The sequence below is a fragment of the Thalassophryne amazonica genome, chromosome 13, assembly GCF_902500255.1.
Source record: "Thalassophryne amazonica chromosome 13, fThaAma1.1, whole genome shotgun sequence".
Lineage (NCBI taxonomy): Eukaryota > Metazoa > Chordata > Actinopteri > Batrachoidiformes > Batrachoididae > Thalassophryne > Thalassophryne amazonica.
Window position 1 is genome coordinate 59,102,210 of NC_047115.1, and position 26,776 is coordinate 59,128,985.

At 41.2% G+C, this 26,776-nt stretch overlaps 1 protein-coding gene across 2 annotated transcripts in view; it reads right to left on the reverse strand.

Moving 5' to 3' along the window:
- Positions 1-2,550: 2,550 nt before the first annotated feature.
- Positions 2,551-26,776, reverse strand: part of b3galnt2 (beta-1,3-N-acetylgalactosaminyltransferase 2) — a 25,674-nt gene continuing 1,448 nt past the window's right edge. Inside the window, exons 4-13 of one of the 2 annotated variants that reach the window (XR_004564338.1) lie at positions 15,120-15,319; positions 14,280-14,375; positions 14,096-14,203; positions 13,888-13,966; positions 10,959-11,142; positions 10,456-10,581; positions 8,162-8,321; positions 6,663-6,719; positions 2,840-3,051; positions 2,551-2,800 (exon numbers count right to left, since the gene is read on the reverse strand). Coding sequence is in view for 1 of the 2 variants with exons in the window: in XM_034184217.1 (XP_034040108.1) it covers positions 2,914-3,051; positions 6,663-6,719; positions 8,162-8,321; positions 10,456-10,581; positions 10,959-11,142; positions 13,888-13,966; positions 14,096-14,203; positions 14,280-14,375; positions 15,120-15,319 (1,148 nt within the window). In the remaining variant the exon portion in view is untranslated. Of the gene's footprint in view, positions 3,052-6,662; positions 6,720-8,161; positions 8,322-10,455; positions 10,582-10,958; positions 11,143-13,887; positions 13,967-14,095; positions 14,204-14,279; positions 14,376-15,119; positions 15,320-26,776 lie in introns of both variants that reach the window. The other variant, XM_034184217.1, reaches the window with a different exon arrangement.

Below are 26,776 nucleotides of genomic sequence, written 5' to 3' on the forward strand. Positions count from 1 at the left end.
TACAGTAAGTCCATGTTACCATTTACACAAAACTGTGAGAACTAGAGATGTGATCAGTACCAGCTCAACCCAGGCAGTTTTTGATTGATCATATCAATTTAATTAAACGTAACCTTTTCCATTCCTTGTCTGTGTTTTTCTGTTTATAGAGACAGTTTATAGTAGCACAGCCAGAGGAAAGTTGAAACGGCCCTGACCCCCAGAGTAAAGGTCCACTTTTGAAGACATTTTAAAAAGATTGTTTATATGCAACAATAAACATCAAAATGAATGTATTTTTCACAGCAAAAATGTCAGTCACTATTACTCTGGGTGTTGTAGTTGTACAACCCCTGGCAAAAATTATGGAATCACCCGCCTCAGAGGATGTTCATTCAGTTGTTTAATTTTGTAGAAAAAAAAGCAGATCACAGACATGACACAAAACTAAAGTCATTTCAAATGGCAACTTTCTGGCTTTAAGAAGCACTATAAGAAATCAAGAAAAAAAGATTGTGGCAGTCAGTAACGGTTACTTTTTTAGACCAAGCAGAGGAAAAAAATATGGAATCACTCAATTCTGAGGAAAAAATTATGGAATCACCCTGTAAATTTTCATCCCCCAAATTAACACTTGCATCAAATCAGATCTGCTCATTGACATTGACCCTATGTGTCTTTTTGCAAGGAATGTTTTTGCAGTTTTTGCTCTATGGCAAGATGCATTATCATCTTGAAAAATGATTTCATCATCCCCAAACATTCTTTCAATTGTCCAAAATATCAACATAAACTTGTGCATTTATTGATGATGTAATGACAGCCATCTCCCCAGTGCCTTTACCTGACATGCAGCCCCATATCATGAATGACTGTGGAAATTTACATGTTCTCTTCAGGCAGTCATCTTTATAAATCTCATTGGAAAGGCACCAAACAAAAGTTCCAGCATCATCACCTTGCCCAATGCAGATTCGAGATTCATCACTGAATATGACTTTCATCCAGTCATCCACAGTCCACAATTGCTTTTCCTTAGCCCATTGTAACCTTGTTTTTTCTGTTTAGGTGTTAATGATGCCTTTCGTTTAGCTTTTCTGTATGTAAATCCCATTTCCTTTAGGCGGTTTCTTACAGTTCGGTCACAGGCGTTGACTCCAGTTTCCTCCCATTCGTTCCTCATTTGTTTTGTTGTACATTTTTCGATTTTTGAGACATATTGCTTTATGTTTTCTGTCTTGACGCTTTGTCTTCCTTGGTCTACCAGTATGTTTGCCTTTAACAACCTTCCCATGTTGTTTGTATTTGGTCCAGAGTTTAGACACAGCTGACTGTGAACAACCAACATCTTTTGCAACACTGCGTGATGATTTACTCTCTTTTAAGAGTTTGATAATCCTCTCCTTTGTTTCAATTGACATCTTTCATGTTGGAGCCATGATTCATGTCAGTCCACTTGGTGCAACAGCTCTCCAAGGTGTGTTCACTCCTTTTTAGATGCAGACTAACGAGCAGATCTGATATGATGCAGGTGTTAGTTTTGGGGATGAAAATTTACAGAGTGATTCCATAATTTTTTCCTCAGAATTGAGTGATTCCATATTTTTTTCCTCTGCTTGGTCTAAAAAAGTAACCGTTACTGACTACCACAATCTTTTTTTCTTGATTTCTTATAGTGTTTCTTAAAGCCAGAAAGTTGCCATTTGAAATGACTTTAGTTTTGTGTCATGTCTGTGATCTGCTTTTTTTCTACAAAATTAAACAACTGAATGAACATCCTCCGAGGCCGGTGATTCCATAATTTTTGCCAGGGGTTGTAAAAAAGAAAATGACACTGTGGCCATACAAATGGCTGCAGGATTTGAGCTTGTGGTTCAATCATGATCCAGAGTGAGACCATAATGTAGCTGCTCTGAATGCTTGTGTGAAAGTACGTACTAGTAATACTGCAGGTATAAATAGGCAGGGGCGGTGGCCAAGTGGTTAATGTGTTTGGTTTCAGTACGGAAGATTTCCAGTTCAAATTCCACCCCAACCACTTTTCTCCACGTAATGCGGAGTTGTGTCAGGAAGGGCATCCGGTGTAAAACCTCTACCAATTCAACATGCAGATCACCTTGCATTTCTTCTGACGACCCTGAATACAAACAGGGAGCAGCCAAAGGAACTTACTAATTCTGTGCCAAGTACAATTGATGCAACTTGAAAAAAAAAAAAAATTCTAATGAATAAACGAATACAAAATATTAAGAAGCAGTTCAGATTGAATGAAGTGTTTTTGCACGTCAGAGCTGTTAGAGTAATGAGCATATCCTATATGTGTGTGTGTGTATGTATGTAGTATGTATGTGCTTGAATTCAGCTTTGTGCAAGTGTAATAGAGAAAAATATGTGTATCGGATTGGGACTATGTATCAGCGCTTACTTAATATTAAGTTAGTTGGAACAGGGGCAACAAAAAAAAAACAAACAAACAAAAAAAACCCAGATCGAGATATCCCTAATGGGAACATTTAGAGCTACAAATAGTGGAAAAACATGAAAGCTTTAAGAAAATAGCCTACAAAAGATCATGTAACAATCTTTAAAATGGCACATTTTCCTATAATTATTTTACAAACTACTTTCAATAACAATCCTGTACATGGCACATTTTCCTATAATTATTTTACAAACTACTTTCAATAACAATCCTGTACACACTTTGTCAACCAGTCAGTTAAAACAGTTATTTCTGTCACATAGCACACACACACATTTGTAATGTAAGAGAATGGACAGAATGTTGCAGTAAAATGTGAGCGTCCTAAAGCACGCATGACCTCTAAGATTTTCAACATTTTAAAGACCTTTCACCACATTGAAAATCTGTGTTAATATCACATACGTCCAGTGAATTTTGCACACAGTGCCACCGTGTGGTTGGAGCCAGATTTAGCGGCCCCAGGAACAACCGCAGGGATCTCCACAGGCCTTTTTCCTCTCCCAGAGGAGGTGCAGTTCTTCGGCTGTGTGCTGAGGAGACGACAACATGTCCAGGTAACAATCCTTCTCGCACAGCCAGCCAGGATCCTGGCAACAGCAGAAGGCAGGACCGGTAGTCAGGTTATCATGCAGCCCTTTAGCCACGATACGATCTAACAACCCGTTTTCACATATCTTTGAGTATGCATCCTTAACTTAACCATTCTTCTGTACGTAAGCCTCCGTGATGTCAGATTTGTGTGAAAAGTTCCTTCAAGTTTTTTTTTTTTTAAATCAGGAATTTTTCTCAATTACATTGAAAGAAAATTAGTTTTTGCTGTGGCTTTTGGAGACACCATACGTGCTGTATACCAAGAAGGCAGTGCCGGCAGGCTTCAGAAAGGTAACAAGCACTCAGTTGCTTGTCAATGTAATTGAAGGGAAAACTTTAAAACCCTGAAGTCCTCTGGACAAAGAAATAGTAACTTTGATCAAATATGGGGAAAGTGACATTATGCAAGGTATGTGTATGTATATGGCAGAAAGTGTTTAACTTTCTGAGGTACAATCGGAGAGTAAAACTTACCAGAGACACAAACTCAAGGAAGTCTATCAAATTTAAGACACATGCTGGGAACAGATTTTCTGTAATAAATGGAAGAGTGTGTGTGTGTGTGTATGTGTGTGTGTCTGTGGGGGGGGGATTATTGCCACCTTTTACCGTTACTCTGTGGGCATGGGGGAGCACAGGGTCTCAATGACAAGTCCAACTTACCATGACTAGACAGTCCCCCAAGCATTGTTTGCACCAAATTTCAGAAAAACACTTAATTTTAAATTTCTGCTCTTTCGGTCTTCAATGACCAGATAGGTTCCCAAAAATGTCTGTACCAAGTTTCAGCAGTTTTGAAGAACTGTCCAGACAGCTGTGCACCATGCAAGCTGCACCGGGGACAAATCTTGATGGCCTTCATCCTTTTGAACCTTCAGTTTAAAGGACTTAAAATTTTGCTCCTCATGGCTGGTGTGGTCTCCGTAAGGCCCCCTTTACACAGGACAGTGACAGTTGTAAGTCTGTCATGTGGCTTAAAATACACCCGATTCACAGAGGTGATGCGAAAACACCCGTGTAACCGCTTCAGCACCCTTGTGCGTGTTGTCTCACGTGGAGTTTGTGCGCTACAGCTGAAATCAGATTTCCACAGACATCTGACCCTATCATATCCTGGATTTTGAACAATTTGCCGTCATATTTCCTCACTGTTCGCGTACATGGAGTGAGTGAGAGTGGACAAAACAAGTTAAATATTAAATGGTCAACTTTTTATGCATGTCAGTTTGGACTTATCTTGTGTGTATGTGTTTCCCCATCATTCACAGCCATTAGCTAAATTTGCAGAAAAATGACATCACTGGACAACTAACACCTTTCATTGGATATGGCTGAAAAGCAACTCACAGTAATGAAAAATAAAAACCACCGCAGGCTCCACACGTTCTGAGTCAAACTTTGCTTTATACAATTCATGGAAAAAAGGACAAAACTGTGGTGAGTCCACAATGAACTTAATATACCTAATTATGTATCAAAATGTGCTACGTGAGGTGTTTCACACAGGTGCTGTACAGCACACGGCAGTGGAAAAAAAAAAAACCCTGCACACACAATCCAAATTGAATGTGTATGTACAAACGTGGAAAAAGGATTCATTTAATATTTAGCTGGCTTTGTCTTCCATGGTGATAAGGTTTTTAGTTAGTGCTACAGCTTGTCATCAGAACACTAATCTGAGCGCAGATTACTTGTTTGCTGTGACGCACTTTCGGCGACAGTTGAGCTCGACACCAGAGCTTTCAGAGCTTTTAAACCATCAGCCACAGGAAAAGTATAAGACAAAACTCTATGCCTGATCTCTGCTCAGATTTAAACACGCACAAAACTTTCTGCCAACCTCTGTGGACATCAGCTGACAAGGAACTCATTTTATGCTTTATAAAATTAACTTTATTCATGAAAATCATGGCACACAGATCTGATCATTGTGCACCCGTTGGCTGTGATACTGAAATGATATTGCTCTTTTTTTTTCTTGAGTTCATGTTCAAACTCGCGTCACTCCAACCATGTTACAGTGAACGATGTGCTGTTGCCATGGTGGTGTCGTGTGCCCATCGGGTGGTCATGGGGTGGGTGCTCTGTGAGGTGTTTTTGCATGGCCTGTATGGTATTTGTGGATTTTCTGGGCTTGGTGGCTCTCCTGCAGAAATCAGATGCAGCTTCATACTTCACAGCGACCACTGCGATCATGGCGGTTTGTGAGAGAATACGGAGAGGACCTTGTAAGGTCCTGGTGGCAGCTGAGTGCCTCTTTGGTGTCGGCATGATTTCATGACCGCACAAGTACTGCTGGAGAGACCACATCCCCATGTAAAGGGGTTTAAAGAAATGTGTTTCTTTGCATTGAATGCTAGAGGGAGCATCACATATCTTATGAGCATTACGCAAGTGGTATGTAGAAACCAGGCATTAAAAAAAGTCAAAAATAAATCTGGAAAATTTTTTGCAAAAGCCATGATTTTTTTTTTTTTTTTTTTTTGACATACTGCAAATTCTCATGTTTTAAATATGGACAATATCAATGCTATGCAGTGAGTTTTGCTTTACATAGAATCACTGCATGTCACGAATTTTGTGATATTGTTTTCAAAATCAAATAAATGAATAAAATAAAAAAAAATAACCAGGTATTAGGGTTGATATACACTGAACAAAAATATAAATGCAACACTTTTGTTTTTGCTCCCATTTTTCATTAGCTGAACTCAAAGATTTTAAACATTTTCTATATACACAAAAGACTTATTTCTCGCAAATATTGTTCAAAAATCTGTCTAAATCTCCTTTGCCGAGATACCTCATCCCACCTCATAGGTGTGGCATATCAAGATGTTGATTAGACAGCATGATTACTGCACAGGTGTGCCTTAGGCTGGCCAAAATAAAAGGCCACTATGCAAAGAAGACCATTAAAAATGATGGAATATTTTGATGATTGTTTCATATATGTATTTAATGCTACACAAAGCACCACCGTTGACACAGCTGCCTACTTTTATTCTTTCATGGTACAAACATTCTGACATTTTCCCCTTGCCAGAAACTTTCAAGATGGTCTGCCGTGCCATCAAGTGGAATTTTTATTAACCCCTTAACGCCCGAATTTATATAGCTGTATATAAAAAAATGTTTTGTGTGTGTTTTTGCCTTTAAGTAGATGGTAAATAATGTTGAGATTATTAATTTCACTTTTGCACAAAAGTGAGATAGTAATATTGGGTATTCTGGTAATGACTTTGTTATAATAATAATGATGGTATGTTGCAAATTTGCAAAAACGGGCATACAGGTCAATTTGGTAAGTTGCATATTTGAGTCAGAGATTGTAGCATATATGCGGCGATGGGCGTTAAGGGGTTAACACACATGTCAACTCAAATAACATATAGAAGTGGGCAGTAGCAGATTCTCCATTTCAAACACACAGATCTGTGTGGAATGGAGCATGAATGAGCCATTAATTGGCTAACAGGAACCATTAGTGCCCTAACAAAAAAATTAAGCCACATATACTCTGGCAGTGCCAATGCAGGCACAATGCAAATATTAAAAAAACCCTAGCACAACAGCTTTTTTTTTTTGATAATCAAATTTTTTTTACCTGATATTTTTGAGGTCCAACAGCTGCCATCCATATACCCATGCTCACATCTTCTCCCTGTAAAAACACACAGAACAGATTTGCTGTGTTATGCTCATGTTTGTACAACTCCAATTCCAGTGAAGTTGGGACATTGCGTAAAATGTAAATAAAAACAAAATACAATGATTTGCAAATCCTCTTCAGCCTATATTCAATTGAATGCACCACAAAGACAAGATATTTAATATTCAAACTAATAAACTTGATTGTTTTTGTGCAAATATTTGCTCATTTTGAAATGGATGCCTGCAACAGGTTTCAAAAAGCTGGGACAGTGATATGTTTACCACTGTATTACATCGCCTTTCCTTCTAACAACACTCAATAAGTGTTTCGGAACTGAGGGCACTAATTGTTGAAGCTTTGTAGGTGGAATTCTTTCCCATTCTTGCTTGATGTACGACTTCAGTTGTTCAACAGTCCGGGGGTCTCAGTTGTTGTATTTTGCGCTTCATAATGCGCCACACATTTTCAGTGGGCGACAGGTTTGGACTGCAGGCAGGCCAGTCTGGTACCTGCACTCTTTTACTATGAAGCCACAGGCACTAACACACCCCCATACCAGCACAGATGCTGGCTTTTGAACTTTGCGCTGGTAACAATCTGGATGGTCTTTTTCCTCTTTTGTCCGGAGGACACGATGTCCATGATTTCCAAAAACAATTTGAAATGTGGACTCATCAGACCACAGAACACTTTACCACTTTGCGTCTGTCCATTTCAAATGAGCTCGGGCCCAGAGCAACCGGTGGCCTTTCTGGAAACTGTGTTAACTGACAATGGTTTTCTGAAGTGTTCCTGAGCCCACGCTGTAAGATCCTTTACACAATGTCCTCAGTTTTTAATGCAGTGCCGCCTGAGGGATCGAAGGTCACGGGCATTCAATGTTGCTTTTTGGCCTTGCCCTTACGTGTAGAAAGTTCTCCAGATTCTCTGAATCTTCTGATTATATTATGGACTGTAGATGATGGAATCCCTAAATTCCTTGCAACTGAACATTGAGAAACATTGTTCTTAAACTGTGGGACTAGTTTTTTCACACAGTTGTTCACAAAGTGGTGATCCTCACCCCATCTTTGCTTGTGAACGGCTGAGCCTTTTGGGGATGCTCCTTTTATATCAATCATGACACTCACCTGTTTCCAATTAACCTGTTCACATGTGGAATGTTCCAAGCAGGTGCTCTTTGAGAATTCATCAACTTTCCACTGTCCCAGCTTTTCTGAATGTGCTGCAGGCATCCATTTCAAAATGAGCAAATATTTGCACAAAAACAAAAAAGTCAGTTTGAACATTAAATATCTTGTCTTTGTGGTGTATTCAACTGAATATAGGTTGAAGACAATTTGCAAGTCATTGTATTCTGTTTTTATTTACATTTCACACAATGTCCCAACTTCATTGGAATTGGGGTTGTAAGACTGTCAGATTCTGCCCATCACTGGTCAGTGCTCTACCTGGTAGGCCTTCAGTTTCTCTGCATTACTGGCCAGCCACTGGACCAGATCATGAGAGACCACGTAGCCCGAGCCGCAGGCAAACGCTGGGTAGGCTGGACTCGCGTACTCCAGCTCCTGCCACTTCCCAATGCGATCCACTGCCCAGCTCTGCCTGAAACTAGGTCAGGACAAAAATACGTAACATGGAGCTTCATCCATGTTGAACTGTGCACAATATGACCCCTTTAAGTCCTCCTAGCTGAGCATGAGAACTCAGTTCAGGTGCACTGACAGTGTCCGCATGCTCTGTTTGACACTCCCACACCGTCTGTGGGAGAGCGATGCCCCCAGTAAGGTAAAATAAGTCAACAACAATCAAAGTCATTACTGATGAGTGTGCAATGAGGTCAGCTCAGCTATGTGTCTGATGAATAAGTGATACATTTGTGTGTCAGTGATATTTTGCACTTGACTGCATACAGACATTTGCCAACAGTTAGCTGCTAAAAATGTCAAGCTTCCGACAATCCACCCGAGTTAGAGAAACACTCCTACATAATGTACAAGACAGAAATTGGTAAAATTAATTATGTATACAGCCGACTGATCTTTGTTTGTACATTTAAATAAATAATTGCCTTTGATTTTTCAGGTCCATAAGTGGCTCAGCCTTAAAAGTAGACAGCTAGCAGTGACAAGAATTTTACAGGAAACCGCTTCAAAATGACTGACAGGTGTCCTGTAATGCCACTTAATAAACCAGTAAAAAGTAAGCCACTATCGGCCTCATATGTTTGAGACAAAAGCTAATGAATCATTTTGTACACCTAAGGCCTGTTTTAGAAATGAGGTTTAACAAACCGAGTCTGTCGCTGAAATCTGAGCTGATCTGCCCCGAGATGAGAAATGCTGAGTTTTTGGTTCCAGAACAGCTGATTTGAGTTAGTTTTATCAAGTCAAAGTAGGTTCACTCCAAGTTAAGCGTGTGCACAAAAGGCAGTATTAATGGAGCCCCAATACTGGGATTCACCATGGCAACCACTTTAAAAAGTATGTGTGCTGGACACAAATACCCACATAAATCTGACTTACATACAAGATATACTCGTATAATTTCCCTTTCATGGGTTTGTCAGTTGTCCCAACAGATTCAGCTGCACAAAATCTACTCAGTACGCCAACTATTATGCCAAAGAGTAGGTTAAACATAATGCTCATCTTCACCAGATGATGCAGATTGCAGATGAATGAATAAGTGAAACAGATATGCAAGAGGAAGGAGACTGAGAAACTCAGGGTTTACTGACAAAAACCTGCTCCCCGGCCAGGTTCACAGAGTTACAACAGTAGTAACTGACTGAGCTTAACTTACCTCCCTTTCTGGAACAGGCTTGAGTTACCCCTCTTTCTCATGTGTGATGAACCCCCCCCCCCCCGCTTTCTGAAATAGGTTCCAGTATTCTGTATATGCCAGAACAGGCCTGATATATTTCAGGCAGTGAAATAGGTTCCATCATCCTGACCCTGCTTATCGTACGTCAGTAGCTCCTTTCTATTGAAAGTGACAGACAAAGAAACCCAAAGACTGTTTTTTGATAGATTTGTTACATCAATGTCTATGAAGTCATTTAGGTAACAAACAAACAAATATTTACATTAAAGACACATGGAAAAACTATATTTATGAAATTTTGGTGCAACTAATCAGTGTTTTTAGTTACAAACTGGATCACTTTTCAGATCAGTAAACAAAAGGGGGAGAAAAATATAACTGCCTGTCGAGCGGTGCACCACTCGCTCAGCGGCATCACAGCCACCTCCGCTCTGCTGGTGCTCTCCGTGAGCTCAGTACAGTACAAGAAAGGCGTGGCAAATGCACTCCGTCCAAAACTCTGCATATTTAGCAGTGATTCGTTCCGTATTCGGACCCTGACATGCATCATGCTGCCTCGAGCCAAGTGCAAGGCAGCACAGCTTGTCTGGTTTGAACACGGCCCATTTACATGAACACACAAGTTTTGTGATTTCACTGTAATGAAATTTACAATTATTACTTACTTAAAAAAAAAAAAAAATCACCATGACAATAAATATGCATTTCAAACTATTATGTAAATGTTGCAATTAATTGGTGGTCCACGTGTGCCAAACCATGGGGGAGATCAGTACGTATCACCAATCAACTGTGTGGTGTCTTCTTATGCCATGAATATGAACCCTTTAAATCCCAAAAATTTAGGAATTACCAGACTGAACTTAGGAAAGAGACGGTATTAACAGGACCAGACAGGTTGACATCAAGCTGTACTTACTTCCCCCACCAAAAATTGTTGCGCTTGAGATCCTTGTGGTCAATCTTCACTAATACCGAATCCACATCAATGTAACAATCATCGTCTGTCTTCAGAAGCAGATTAAAGTCAATGTTTTCCACAGACCTGCCAAAGACAACATTTACAAGTTTAATTAAGGAAAGACAAAATAATAATAACAATAATAATAATAATAATAATAATGAAATCCTCCACTGTTCTAAAATCCAAGAGTGGCTTTACTTTCAAATATCACTAATGACTAAAAACAACAAACAAATGGTCTTGCAAATAAGTAACAGCTGTCAACTCAAAGCCTTAGACTTTTCTGTACGCGACGACTCACAGTAGTAGTTTTTCCCCGCAGGCTGAGTGACTGCAATCATGAGTCTAACAGCAAGATATTTTGAGTTGATGACACACTTTCATTTCAGGTTGGCAATTTCCTCCAAGGACCCAGGCAATTTAGAAACAGAGAATTGAGTCATTAGCACTCAACGTACCATTTACAGAACTGAAGCAGCTTGGAAGGCACACTCCTGTAGGTGTCCACCACATCTACAAACACCATATCACCATGCCGGAGGCTTTCCTGCTGCAAGGCAGCGTCTTCCTGCTGCAGCCTGGAGGCATGGTGCTCCATCCTGGCTGGACGGCCCCGTAGGAGCGCCGACAGACCGTCTCCATCTGACACGCAGGTTGTGGATGATAGAAAGGAGAGTTAAATATCCAGAGTTATAACAAAAAATGAAGAGGCACTTGAGTTGGTCATTGTATCATCAAGGATTTATGGGCTGTAATCAGGACAGTCAGGTCATGATGCTGCCTGCCCTTTTAAAAGGGACATTTTTAGACAGAAATAAATAAACTACTCCACCGTTTCTGCGTCTTATATGAAGAGCTGTTAAACAGATTGTACAATGACAAAGTTATAGCCATCTGCTCTGTGCAGTACAAAGTTGCCTCTGTACACCATAATGAAGCTGACATGAAACAATGTGATTGTAGTATAAACCTTTAACTTAAGGGACTTAACTAATTATTGCATTTACCATTAACATGTTGCTTATTGCACCATTAGTCACAACTTTTTATTAGAATGGAACAGAGAAGGGGTTTCTTAAAAACAAGAAGCGAAATTTCATGTACAGTTTGCTAGAAGACACATGGTAGACTGGGTTCTGTGTTTTGTATGAAAATGCTCTGTGTCACTCCAACCCAAAGCCGTCAGTAACAGTGCAACAGAAAAAAGTCACATCATGCATAGTTTCTCCTATCAATCACAGCCATAGAAGCCTATAAATATGTTTCAGATTCAAATGGGTGTATCGGTCACTTCTAGAGCCTGACTGATATGGATTTTTCCATAGCCAATACAGATATTATTATAATAATAAAAAAAAGGGTCGGGGGGGGCAAAGATTCCTAATGTTTCAACTTTATCATAAATAAGCCAACAACCAATCAACGTATGTCACATTGCCTTCACTCAGATTGGCAGTTGCTGTATCACATCACTCATCATTTGTACAAAACATTCTCATCTATGTTCTTTGGTCCGTGCTTAGAGTGCGGGATAGTGACCACTTATCTCGTCACTGTAAAATGCCCACGCTGATTTAAAATGAATGGCAGCTGGTTGCGTTGTCCGTCTCTTGTAGCTAACGTGACCAGCATGTGATGGAGGTTCCAGCCATGCCTGACCGCAATGAAAACAATTCAGTCTGCTGGACACCATTTTCAACAGTGTTTTTTCCTGTATTGTTTATTTGGTAAAATAAAAGTTTTCATAATGGTCAAAATAATACTGACACCAATGTGTTGGTATCAGATATCTGCATCAGTACCGGTAGAGGTCTACCAGTGTGCACGCACACACACACTCTCTAGACTGGTGCAGCCAGCCCCAAAAAGAAAGAAAACAACTTTTGCTGCCATGTTTGTGTTTTACATCTTAAACGCTGTGAAACAATCACATAACATTTTGACTGATTAACAGTTTTGTTTAAGTGGATACAGTCACTTTCTGTCTGTCGTTATTTTTTTCTCTCTCTGACTGAAAAGTTCTCAGGCTTTTGTGAGGAAAAAACATGCAGCCAAGCTCCTATGATGAAGCTCCGCATGGCACTCTGGCAGTTACGACTAGAGGATTTTTACATGCCATTCATTCCGTTCCAAACAGTCTGCAAACATTTTTTGTTTAAGTCAGCCTTATGAACATTTTAATCAGACGGATTATGGAATGGCATTAACCAGCCAAATTAATTGGGTGACAGATTAATCGCTCGACCACTAGCTGCCGTCACTGATTTAAATATTACTATCCCTAATTGACTCCTATTCCAACTATCTTTGGATTGTGTTGCAGGCCTGACATGCAGGAATGGATGTTAAATTAAATGAAACCGACTGCACAAAACAAGAAATATCTTTTGGTTCGTATTGTCTGCAGTGAAATACAAGTCAAATTAATCGTAAGTCACTTTTTTTGTATTATCCATACTGTTTTGGGGTTGTACAAGAAGCCATGAACCAGCAAACTGACTTCCAGCTGTGGGTAAAATTGCGCACTGGATGACGCCATGAGCTAAATGATCAGGTGATCTTGTACTTTGCAGGTGTCTTGAAGTCAACAGTAGACTGTGTCAAAATTTTATGTGCCCAATTCAAGTAATATAATTTCCATGACTCAAAATAGGATTTTGCACACATTAACCCCATGACCTAATTAACATACAAATCAGGTCTCTGTTGCTATGGTAACTGTTCCCCTCACTGAGACTGTCCATGTGCTAAATTTGTGCAAAGGACTTTAGAGATATGGTGAGATTCAGAGAGATGGACAATGCTTCTGACTATATCACCCACTGATACTCTGTTTGGGCAGGTCGGAAATAATGATTAGTGTCAAAGTGAATGAGTTTGAGGAGCTGTGTCACTGCCACACTGTCCCCCAACGGCAGGAAGGGACCCACAGCCACTCAGGGAGAAAAGGGGACAGGCGACCTGAGGGTCAGCACCATATAATACCAGGAGAGATGGATTGAATCTAAGGAATTCATACCAGCCACACCACAGAGAAGTACATCTAACCAGGCAGGAGCAGATCAGTGCTGACAAAAGATATAGACCAGAGACTCTCAGTCTGACAACAGACAGAGCCCCAAACCCCACAGAGAGGCCAATTCTCCATTTAGACCACTCGATCAAAACATCAGAGCTGACTGCAGGGCATCTCTGAGACACTGAGACCACCAACCAGCAGGAGGGTGAACCCACACTGCCCAGAAAGTGCATGTGCTGGCCCAAACCAGCACACCACCCCTATCACTAATCCCAACCAACCACCAGGTGACTCCTGGTCTACAAGATGACTCACAGTCCAAACTGTTTTCATGACAAACAGTTTATTCTTTATGTGGGTGAACCAACCATAAATAGTGAATGTAAATCCTCCAGCCAAACCAGGAAATCCAACAGCACTTCGATGAGGCAATATGCCTTCCACAATCTGCATAAAAAAAAATAAAGACAAAAAAATAAATAAGCCGATAAAAAAGTTACCAGTTGTTTAAACACTGGAATGAGGTGATGGATGACAGTCCATCACCTCATTGTGGTTCAGTGCATCAACACGTACAGAGGAGATCTTGAGGACTCCTCCTCCATCATTAAGGCGCAGAGACGAGTTGACTGTGGTCAGCAGAGCAAAGTCTGAACTTTCCCAAACCAGCGTTCCCTCAAAACCCTGGATAAGAGAAGACAATTTGTTTTTCCTGTCCAACTTGATTAAACCTGACTGTAGTGCACGTGGAAAAACTCACCTTAGGCAAAATGAACTGCTCCACCGGTTTATACCACACCCCGTTCATCAGGGTCCCTGTGCTTGCGGCACTGAAGCGAGCTGTAACCACAGCCTCCTGCAAAGCATTAATCAGGTGGAAAATAGCTGTAATTACTCTTTACCTCTCCACATTATCTTCATCTATGCTGAATAATTGAATGTGTCCTGAGGCTGCAACAATTATTTTCCTTTATTGACAAATCTGTTGAGTATTTTTTTGGGGGGCTAATCTTTTTTTCTTAGGTCTGCAAAGAGTGGGAAGATAATGAAAAATACTTATCACAATTTAATACAGAAGAAGGAGGTTATTGTCTTCAAATGTTGCATTTTGTCTGGCAAGCAATGCAAAACCCAAAGGAGATTTCGTTTTCAGTAATTTAAACTGTGAAAAGCCACAAATCCTCACATCTTGGAAGGTGGAGGCAAGGAATAATTGGAATTTTTGCACAATAAATGACTTAGATACCCTTTCAACAACCCAGTTATCTTAAAACCTCATGTTAAAAATATGCCAACGCTACTCAAGAACAGCCAAACAAGAATTCAGATCCAGGACTACGAAACTGTAGGTAGTACACGTTTTCACAACATGACATCAATTAAAAAAATAATAATTTTCTGTCATTTATCATATAATTTGTCTGATCTTTTATTTTACCACAGACTCCTTATTTAATGTCAGTAAGAGCAGACTGGAGAAGTGAGGTTTTTCAGCTCAGTGAGTCACTCGAGTCCTCTAGGAGCCTTCAGGCTATTCAGGTTCCTCAGACAAGCAGCATACTGATGTATTACGTTCACTTGTAGCTCAAGGCTTCGTTACCTCCTGGTCCATCTGGAGAAGCTTCACAGTCACGTTGCTCTGAAGCTTGGGTTGGATCCTGCTGGGAAAAACACCCAGCCGGGTGATGACTACTGGATGGAGGACCTTGAAATCCAAGGCCAAGGCCGGCACATCAGAGGGGCTGAGCAGAGAGGGGTCAGAGACCACGACAAGCTCTATTTCTGCATCCTGGCCTGCCACTGGGACAAGAGGAGGTCTGAGAATCAGGGAGTTACTGAACAAGCACACATGAAATTTATTAAGATCCCAACATGCTGACCGGCCCCTTTCACTGATGAAGATGAGGCGATTTGGGGAGAGTTCACACAAGACGACACAATCAGCACTTTGAGGAGTTCTTGGGACTGCCATCTTTAAAGTGAGCTTCTGCTCATGAGTGCGGTTTCTTAATTACAAAAGAGCAGTTTATTACTCAGGAGATCAATGAAAAGATCAAGGCTGTAAAAAAGGGAAGCAGCCCATTTACTTCACACAAGTTCTGTTGTTTACTTGAAAATAAGGACACTTACAGGCACGGCATCGCCAAGAGGAAGCTACGGTTCATAACGCCTATCGTGTCTCACGCTGACTGAGTGGAACCACGCTGCAGCAGTTTAGGATAGTGTTGGGATATTTTTAATTTCATAAATGTGGATCAAATATGAATATTTCATTTGTGCATATTTACCACAGAAACAGTAATGCTCTTAGTTCGAGCCAGAGCAGAAATCCCAGAGAATTAATCCCAAGGTGAAGAAAAAGGATTAAACATACTTAATTAACAGTGATATATTTACTTTAATATGTACTTCATGTTAAGTAAAGGACAACAATTTTTAGGATATTGTTAAACATTGTACAGTGCTGTGAAAATATTTTAGGGACATTAATTATTCCAAAAATAACAAAAACCTGTTAAATATGTAATATGTATAAGCAAGGAGCAAATTTAAAAATGAGCCTTTTCCCAAAGACTACCTACATACCACATTTCATTAAAATCTGAGGGGTTGAGGTTTAAAATCACATTTTTTGGGTGATCTGAGAAGGAATTACCCACTATTCCCCTGGGATTCCTCACATTCAGACACACATGTAGTCAGTTTCGCTCCTACTGACTTTCATCCCCCTGCTCTGAAGAGCCTATCTTCACATTTACAGGCTAGACTCAACCTGCTCCATACAGATCACAATGTCACCTGCAAACATCATAGTCCAGGAAGACTCCTGTCTGATATCATCTGTCAACCTGCTCATCACCACTGCAAACAAGAAAGGACTCAGACGATCCTTGGTGTAATCCCACCTCGAAGGACTGTCATTCCTACTGCGCATCTCACCGCTGTCACATCATCTTGTACATGACTTGCACTACCCTCACATACTTCTCTGCCACTCCAGACTTCCTCATACAATACCACAACTCTTCACTTGGTACCCTGTCATAAGCTTTCTCTAAATCCGCAAACACTTCTCCATCAGTATTCTCAAAGCAAACATTGTATCTGTAGTGCTCTTTCTCAGCATGAAACCATATTGCATGCTGTTAGATAAAATGTACTGTACAAATATGTTATCATTTATTATCTTTTATTACATCTGCTCATTTATATTGTTCCTTTTGTATCTTAAATTCTGCAAACTGTTTCTCTCAGATAGACAGCACAGCTGCAGGTCAGCCTGTTTACGGTTTGACATTTAGCAAGCTTCAGCAAAACCACTCAACCTGTACCTAACATCAGAATGTTTCAGTTGATTGCATACGTATCTGCACATGACTAATAGCACATGTTGTAACCACACGCCTGTGGACTCATGTAGCCCCCACCCTTATCTTTGTTTTTTTACACACAATAAAAGAGCCTCGCAGAGGATGTCACAGTTGGAGAACTGCACATAGCAAGCTCTGCTGCGTCTCCCCTTTGCAAAGCTCACTAAAGATATCTCAACTCTCTGAGTTCTTGTCTCAAGTGTCATTTCTTGTATGTCCAAGCGAGGTCAAACCTGACACATGCTCACAAATTTTCACCTGTTTCTAAGATTAGTTTCTGCGACTCTTTCCCATAACTTCATGCTGTGGCCGAAAACTTTATGCCTCTGTAGTTACTGCACCTCTGCACATCACCCTTGTTCTCAAAAATAGGAACCAGCACACTTCCTCTCCACTCCTCAGGTATCCTCTCTTTCCAAGACTTTATTTAACAATCTGGTTAGAAACTCCACTGCCACCTCTCCCAGACATTTCCATGCCTGCACTGAAATGTCATCTACACCAAATCCCTTTCCACTTTTCATAGCTGCACTCATTTCATCCTTACTAAGCTCTTGCACTTCCTGATTTATTCTCCCCACATCATCCAGCCTTTTCTCTCTCTCATGTTCTTCATTCTTCGGCTCCTCAAAATATTCCCTCCATGTTCTCAACACACTCTCCTTGCTTGTCAGCACAGTACCATCTGCATCTTTTACCACCCTAACCTGCTGCATTCTTTCCAGCTCTTTCCCTTTATGTGGCCAATTGGTACAAGTTCTTTTCTCCTTACTTACTATTCAACTTCTTGTACAGCTCGCTATATGCATTTTCCTTAGCTTTAGCCACTTCTCTTTTCGCCTTACGCCGCATCTCCTTGTATTCCTGTCTACTTTCTTCATCTCTCTGACTATGCTAATTCTTTTTCGCCAACCTCTTTCTCCTTATGCTTTCTTGGACATCTTCGTTCCACCACCAAGTCTCCTTGTCTTCCTTCCGCTGTCCAGATGTCACACCCAGTACTTTCCTAGCTCTCTCCCTCACCACATCTGCAGTCCTTTCCAAGTTGTCCAAAATTATTTCTCCTCCATCCAGTGTATCTCTCACCTGTTCACTGAATTTCACACCACAGTCTTCCTCTCTCAGCTTCCACTATCTGATCCTTTGTTGAGTTCTTACTCTCCTTCTTCACCACCTCTAAAGTCATCCTACAAATCACCATCCTATGCTGTCTAGCCACATTCTCCCCTGCCACTACCGTACAGTCTCCAATTTGTTTTAGCTTTCATCTCCAACAAAGAATGTAGTCCACCTGTGTAAATGGTAAATTTATATAGCGCTTTTCCATCTGCATCCGATGCTCAAACCGCTTGACAATTATGCCTCACATTCACTCAAACACACTCACAGACCGATGACAGAGTGCTGCCATGCAAGGCCTCCACTACACACTGGGAGCAATTTGGGGATTAAGGACCTTGCCCAAGGGCCCTTAGTGATTTTCCGGTCAGGCTGGGGTTTGAACAGAGGATCCTCTGGTCTCAAGCCCAACACTGAACCACTAGGGCTGGGTATCAATTCAATGTCAAGAATCGATTTGTTTTCAATTCTTAAGTTTCAGAATAGATTATTTTGATTCGATATCAATTTAGGTTTGTGTTATTAAAACCATTTTTGAGCCATTACTGATTGTCTAGTTATGCAACATATTAATACTACTTCACAAAATCTGCCCCTCAAAATGCAGGCAATAGTCTTTCAGAGAGTTATAAATTTTAAATTTTCTGGGGGATAATGGCCCTGGTCTCTCCTACAAACCTCACGCATACAGCGCTTGCTGTGCGGCATGCTGGAGAACTTTTCTCCTGCACCAGGATAACGCGGTTATGAGAAAAGTTCTCCAGCAGTGGGTGGAAAATTCTAAGTTCTGCTGCAGCAGGATAGTTTTTGCCCTGCAGCAGGAGAACGTGGCTATGGGAAAAGTTCTCCTACAGTCCACCTCAGAGAACCTTCGTGCACTGTTCCATGGAAATGGCACGTTATGAGGAAAAAAGAAAAAAAAAAAACCTACTATGTGAATTAAATGTCGGACGATTCTCTTTCCTTGCCCACAACAACATTCCCGGTAGTCATGATTGACAACTTTAAATAGCTTTGACAGAGGTTGATGAATAAACTGTGGATGTGCTACTTCTAAATCAGAACCAGCGCGTCCACAATCAGTGTAGAGAAATGACCATTTAATTTTTCCCGTTACACACCCTCAGAAACAGCGTAACGGCCCAACTGTAGCATAATTTTTTTCCAGGCACGCTGTTATAACACTGGCGACAAGTGCATATATTTAAAAATCGATCTTTGGATGTATGATCAATCTGTGTGAATTAAAACGAGATTAGATTTAAAATCTGCAAATCCATGTTTTCAACCCAACACTACTCTCCACCACCTCATCTAACTCACTCCAGAAAACATGTTTCTCCTTTGTCCCACAACCTACTTGTGGGGCATATGCACTGATGATATTCATCATCACCCCTTCAATTTCCAGCTTCACACTCATCACCTTGTCGGACACTCGCTTAACCTCCAACACACTCTTAACATACTCTTCCTTTAACACGACGCCAACATCATTTCTCTTCCTACACCATGAAACAACAACTTGAACCCACCACCTATGCTCCTGCTCTTACTTCCCTTCCATTTGGTCTCTTGCACACACACACACACACACACAAAATATGTCTGCCTTTCTTCTCTCCATCATATCAGCCAGCTCTCTCCCTTTACCAGTCATATTCAAAGGTCCGACTCTCACTTCCACCCTTCTAGTTTTTCTTTACCCCTGCCGTCTGTCGAAACATGTCAACATTACCACAAAATCCTTTCTGCGGGGTTGCATGGGGGCACTCATGGGAATACAGGAAGAAAAGCACAACAGTGCTAACCACTAAGCCACTGTATAGAACAGACAAAACAAAGTTGCTTTTTGTATTGATTTGGTGTATCAGAGCTCACCATATTTGAATGAGTTTGTCATATCAAAAACTATAGATATCGCACTTCGTTTTTTGAAATATTGCATTAAAAAAAGAATGGAAAGGATGGACTCATCTGTCTATTCACTCACTGCATTTTTCACAGTATTGTTGTGTGGGCCGCTGAAGAGGAGGTACTGCTGGCCCACCACCAGAGGGCGCCCTGCCTGAAGTACGGGCTTCAGGCACGAGAGGGCGCTGGAGCAACCGGGAGTGGCAGCTGTTACCCATCAACACCAGCTGTCACTCATCATCAGCAATCACATCTCCATAAGAGCCGGGCAGCATCTTCACCTCACTGCCGAGAAATCGTCTACCGATCAGGTAAACCGCTCAGCCTGTGTAAACAACAGTAGTAACATCTTTGCTTCTGTGTGTAACATTACTTCTGCAGACGAACCTGTTTGTACGTAAGGAGTAGTCGTGTTTGGGGAGTTGGCGTACTCCGCTCCTCGGTTAAGGACTACTAAATCTACCAACAGGATCTGCACGTAATTCTGGAACATTGTGATTAAGAGGTGGAGGTGCTTTCCACCATTGTACTGAACTGTATGCTGGGTGTTCACACACCCACCATCACCTGTCTGTTCTTCCTGCCAGTAGTACCCGATCTGACAGCCGGAGGCAGTGGCCACCTGGGGACCCAGCGCTTGGTGGCTCCAGGGTTGCTTCAGGTCCGGTGGAAGTGGAAGGCGTGTGGGATCAGGCTCTTTTCTGGATGGGCGTCTTCTATCCTCGAGCCTGCCCACACATCACTGTGACTAATTTGACTGTTGATCTCAATTGTGTTGTCTGTTGCTCTGTTGTGCACATTCACAACATTAAATTGTTATATTTTTGGCTTATTCCATTGTCCCTTCATTTGCGCCCCCTGTTGTGGGTCCGTGTCCCTACACTTTCACAACAAGTATATGTCTATCCTTTAGACTCGTTTATCTTTGCATAACCATCGCAAATTGTCTTTGTGTCATAATGTCCCAAAAAACATCAAGTTTATTTTATCTTTGAAAATGATGTACTTAACTTTGTAATGGTTCAATTTCTATCATAAAACACCACAGAAATATATCACATTTGATGTGTTCTTAGCACTGGGCTAAATATTTTAATGTCAGCCTCGATTGATGAACCTCACTATAACAGTAGTGAACTTAATCCTTTCTTTCACAGGGGCTCAGAAAAGTTGTCTCAGGGCCAAGGAGCAGAACTACTGAAACAAAGTCCAAAGCTCTCATTAGCATTCACCTTACAGTTGTATTAAACCAAAATCCCTGTGATGAATGCAGCACAAACAAAAGATTTTCAGCAACAATTAATTGTGAGCGTAATGTGTGCTTCTGCCTGAATCACAAGTTAGGCAGCATCTCACACTAAAGCTGCTGGCTGCCTCAGATTCTGAAGCAAATCACGTCAACACTTCCAGCCATTAACACCGTGAAGTGCAAAGAATGGGCTGGAAACATAAAACACTGCACGACCCCAAAGGCCGTAGTCTGAAAAAGGCCATTCTGATGAAAGGTAATTATGTTTTCAAGAAGGCAGCAACCTCCCTGGACCAACGGCAAAGGTAGTGAAAACAGTGAATTGGACTGGACCTGTGAAGGTGAGACATAACAGTTACTTTGGACTTTCAATCTGACAGTATTCAATTATTTTTTTTTTTATGCTACGTCGATTAATCCTTATAGCTTTACTTTCCTGGTGTCACTATATGTGATGCTGGTTATGACTGCAGCAAATGTGTTGCCAGCCAGAGATTTTTGGCCTTGGGTATGGAAAAGAAGAACCGTGAGGCTGAGCTGTGGGTTGAAACTGAATAAAGAAGCTTCACTTCTCTTCTGAACATGCATTCTTTTCATTCCCTCAACTCCTCTCCTGTTATTCTGTCTCCACATTAGCACATGCTGACTCTCGCTATTAAACACGCTGAAACGTTCATATTATACTACATCTTTTCAGCAAGCTCATACTGTTTACATCTTAAAACACACACACACACACACACACACACACACACACACACACACACACACACACACACACACACACACACACACACACACACACACACACACACACACACACACACACTTGTATGCTAAGGTTTGGGCACCCCTGACAATTTTCATGATTTTCCTTTATAAATCATTGGTTGTCTGGATCAGAAAGTTCAGTTAAATATACATCATATAGCAGACGAACACACTGATATTTGAGAAGTGAAATGAAATTTCCAGTATTTACAGAAAGTGTGCAATAATTATTTAAACAAAATTAGGCACGTGCATACATTTGGGCACCCTTGTCATTTTACTGATTTGAATACATTTAGCACTAATTATTGGAACACAAAATTGGTTTGGTAAGCTCACTGACCTTTGACCTCCTTACACAAGTGAATCCAATCATGAGAATGGGTATTTAAGGTGGCCATTTACAATTGTTTCCCCTCTTTACATCTCTTCTAATGAGTGGCAACATGGGAGCCTCTAAACAACTCTCAAATGACCTGAAAACAAAGACTGTTCATAATCATGGTTTAGGGAAAGGATACAAAAAGCTATTTCAGAGATTTCAGCTGTCAGTTTCCACTGTGAGGAAATGGAAGACCGCAGGCACAGTACTAGTTAAGGACCGAAGTGGCAGGCTAAGAAAAATCTAAGATAAACTGCAGCAAAGGATGGTGAGAACAATAATCGTCAACCCACAGACCTGCTCCAAAGACCTACAACGTGATCTTGTTGCAGATAGTGTCTCTGTCTATCATTCAAAAATACAGTGCACTTTGCACAAAGAGATGCTATATGATGCTGTAATGCAGAGGAAGCCTTTTCTGCGTACACCCCACAGAGTTGCTTGAGCAGGGTTCTCCCCAGACAATGGAATAACAGCGTTGCACCATTATACTGTTATGACAGCGCCGTTATCCTGTGCCGTACTCTCAGATATTTTCTTTAAATCCAGCCAGGCTGTTTGTGCCGAACGAACTGCTGCCTGCTCACCCCTCCCCAGCCAGCAGCCAGCCAAGCCGAGCAGAGCCACAGCGCCGCAGCTCAGAGACTGACAGAGCACAGTCTCTCAGTCAAAGAACAAAAACTCCGCCTTCCAATAAAAACAACTCATTCTGCCTGCGTAGCTAGTGACACATTTAAGCTTTATTTTACAGATGAAAGCCTTCATGTTTCCAAAGTTTGCTCAAATAATCCACAGTGTGAGAGTGACGAGTCTCTCGTTCCCCCACAGAGTGAGAGAGAGGGAGGAGGAAAATGTGTGAACAGCAGACGCTACATGCTGTAAAAAAAAAAGAAGCAAAGAAATTTTAATCGATCATCTTCACCACACAGCCTCAGTGAAACAGTAAAGTGTGAAAAACTGATTCAGAAAGTTTTTCCATCCAGGGTTTCATCTTTAAAAGAGCAAGTTTACTTCTTTACTTCCTGTAGAAGTATTTTTTTGTTTTCTTTTTATTATTGTTGTTTATGCACCAATAACACCAGAACAAATTACTTGTATGTGAGAACTTACTTTGCAATAAATTTTATTCTGATTTGACAATCAAATCAGTCCAGATTTAGCTCTTGTTCAAACAAGACAATTAGGGTTTTTTATTATTTATTTTAAAATATGCAATCCCACTCAAACGTTAAAAAGACAAAACTGTCAACATGACAGAAAAACTCTGCCTGTCTTATTGGACTAAAGATACAGTGTGTCATTTTTGAAGAGGAGAGCAAATGCTATGTCCATCAAACAATGTGTTTTTAAACTTTTCAATATGATTTATTTTATTAACTTAGACAGAAACATGCAAAAAGAACTTTGCTATTATAAAATGAGTGTCATTTTTTGTCTATTATTCTTGCTTTCAATGCATCAAAAACCAGTCAAAATGACTCACAAACACGCACCGCCTCAGGTGATAATTGCCAACAGCACCACTATACTAAAAATTTCTGGGGAGAACCATGCTTGAGGTATGTTAAAGCACATTTAGACAAGCCAGCTTCATTTTGGAATAAGGTGCTGTGGACTGATGAAACTAAAATGGAGTCATTTGGACATAACAAAGGGTGGTATGCATGACAGAAAAAGAACACAGAATTCCAAGAAAAATGCTTGCTACCTAAAGTAAAATTTGGAGGTGGTTCCATCATGCTGTGGGGCTGTGTGGCCAGTGCAGGTACTGGGAATCTTGTTAAAGTTGAGGGCCACGTGGATTCCAGACAATATCAATCAATCAATCAATGTTTTTTATATAGCGCCAAATCACAACAAACAGTTGCCCCAAGGCGCTTTATATTGTAAGGCAAGGCCATACAATAATTATGTAAAACCCCAACGGTCAAAACGACCCCCTGTGAGCAAGCACTTGGCTACAGTGGGAAGGAAAAACTCCCTTTTAACAGGAAGAAACCTCCAGCAGAACCAGGCTCAGGGAGGGGCAGTCTTCTGCTGGGACTGGTTGGGGCTGAGGGAGAGAACCAGGAAAAAGACATGCTGTGGAGGGGAGCAGAGATCGATCACTAATGATTAAATGCAGAGTGGTGCATACAGAGCGAAAAGAGAAAGAAACAGTGCATCATGGGAACCCCCCAGCAGTCTACGTCTATAGCAGCATAACTAAGGGATGGTTCAGGGTCACCTGATCCAGCCCTAACTATAAGCTTTAGCAAAAAGGAAAGTTTTAAGCCTAATCTTAAAAGTAGAGAGGGTGTCTGTCTCCCTGATCTGAATTGGGAGCTGGTTCCACAGGAGAGGAGCCTGAAAGCTGAAGGCTCTGCCTCCCATTCTACTCTTACAAACCCTAGGAACTACAAGTAAGCCTGCAGTCTGAGAGCGAAGCGCTCTATTGGGGTGATATGGTACTACGAGGTCCCTAAGATAAGATGGGACCTGATTATTCAAAACCTTATAAGTAAGAAGAAGAATTTTAAATTCTATTCTAGAATTAACAGGAAGCCAATGAAGAGAGGCCAATATGGGTGAGATATGCTCTCTCCTTCTAGTCCCCGTCAGTACTCTAGCTGCAGCATTTTGAATTAACTGAAGGCTTTTTAGGGAACTTTTAGGACAACCTGATAATAATGAATTACAATAGTCCAGCCTAGAGGAAATAAAGGCATGAATTAGTTTTTCAGCATCACTCTGAGACAAGACCTTTCTGATTTTAGAGATATTGCGTAAATGCAAAAAAGCAGTCCTACATATTTGTTTAATATGCGCTTTGAATGACATATCCTGATCAAAAATGACTCCAAGATTTCTCACAGTATTACTAGAGGTCAGGGTAATGCCATCCAGAGTAAGGATCTGGTTAGACACCATGTTTCTAAGATTTGTGGGGCCAAGTACAATAACTTCAGTTTTATCTGAGTTTAAAAGCAGGAAATTAGAGGTCATCCATGTCTTTATGTCTGTAAGACAATCCTGCAGTTTAGCTAATTGGTGTGTGTCCTCTGGCTTCATGGATAGATAAAGCTGGGTATCATCTGCGTAACAATGAAAATTTAAGCAATACCGTCTAATAATACTGCCTAAGGGAAGCATGTATAAAGTGAATAAAATTGGTCCTAGCACAGAACCTTGTGGAACTCCATAATTAACTTTAGTCTGTGAAGAAGATTCCCCATTTACATGAACAAATTGTAATCTATTAGACAAATATGATTCAAACCACCGCAGTACATAACCCTAAAGCCGCATTCACACCAGGTGCGATCAGACGCTACAAATTCGTGTGGGTCGCCAGGCGACGGACGCGCCTCCTTCGCCCGGTGTGTCACTCTGCTTGGGTGGACTTTCACTGCAAAAATTCACCCCGGTGCGTCATCAAGTAGGAGGAGCTTCCATTCCGCTCGCCGGCTCCGGTTGTCAGTCAAGCTAACATGACGGACCTTGCTCACATGGAGCGAGTTGCTCTGGAAAGCTCCCAATACAGAGTATCATTATTTGCTGCAGGAGCTGTGTCTGGGTGACGGCCGCTTTCAGCGGTCCTTCCACCTCTGCAGGACCCAGTTTGAGGATCAACTGTCCCGTTCGCGCGCGCACATGTAAACAATAAAAAAATAAAAAAAAAACTCCGCTGCTTGCTGCAGCTGGCTCTTCCCCCAAAAAACTCTGTCATAATTGTGTTTAGAAACCAGTCACCATTTGTTTTATTATACATCTGTGTAGTTAATAAAATATTCTCTACAGATGATTTGCTCGCGCTCGCACGTTAAAAGAAAAGGAAAAAGCTCCGCTCCTGCTGCTCGCTCCAAAAACTCTGTCATAATTGTGTTTAGAAACCAGTCACCATTTGCTTTATTATACAGCTGTGTAGTTAACAAGTAAAATAATCTCCAGGACGATTCGCGCGCGGGCACACGTAAAATAAAAATAAAAAGAAACTCGGCTCCCCGCTGCTGTGGTGCTGCTGTTTGCTCCAAAAACTCTGTCATGATTGTGAAATAAAGGACAAAAGAGACATAAGTTCTGCTCACAGGCTGCTACCAGATACAGGACATGTTCACATCTTCAGTCAAACTCCAGACATCTCCACGTCACTACATATTCAGTCCCTGATTGGTCATCGCGGCGCGACGAGACGAAAAAGTTCAGATTTTTGAACGTGGGGAGGAGGGCAACGTGACGTGACGCAATATCGCGCCACAAATGCGCAAAACGCTCAAAATCGCTTCACTCGCATCGCTTCACTTGCGTCCATCGCGTCGCGCTGCGCGGTCTGGCGCCAAAACGTGTCCTTACATAGGGATTACATGGGAACCTGTGGCTGCAGTCGCGCGCGTCGCACCCGGTGTGAATGCAGCTTAAAACAAACCATTTCACACCCAAATTTTGTAAAGTGTCAAGTGGCTTCACCATGC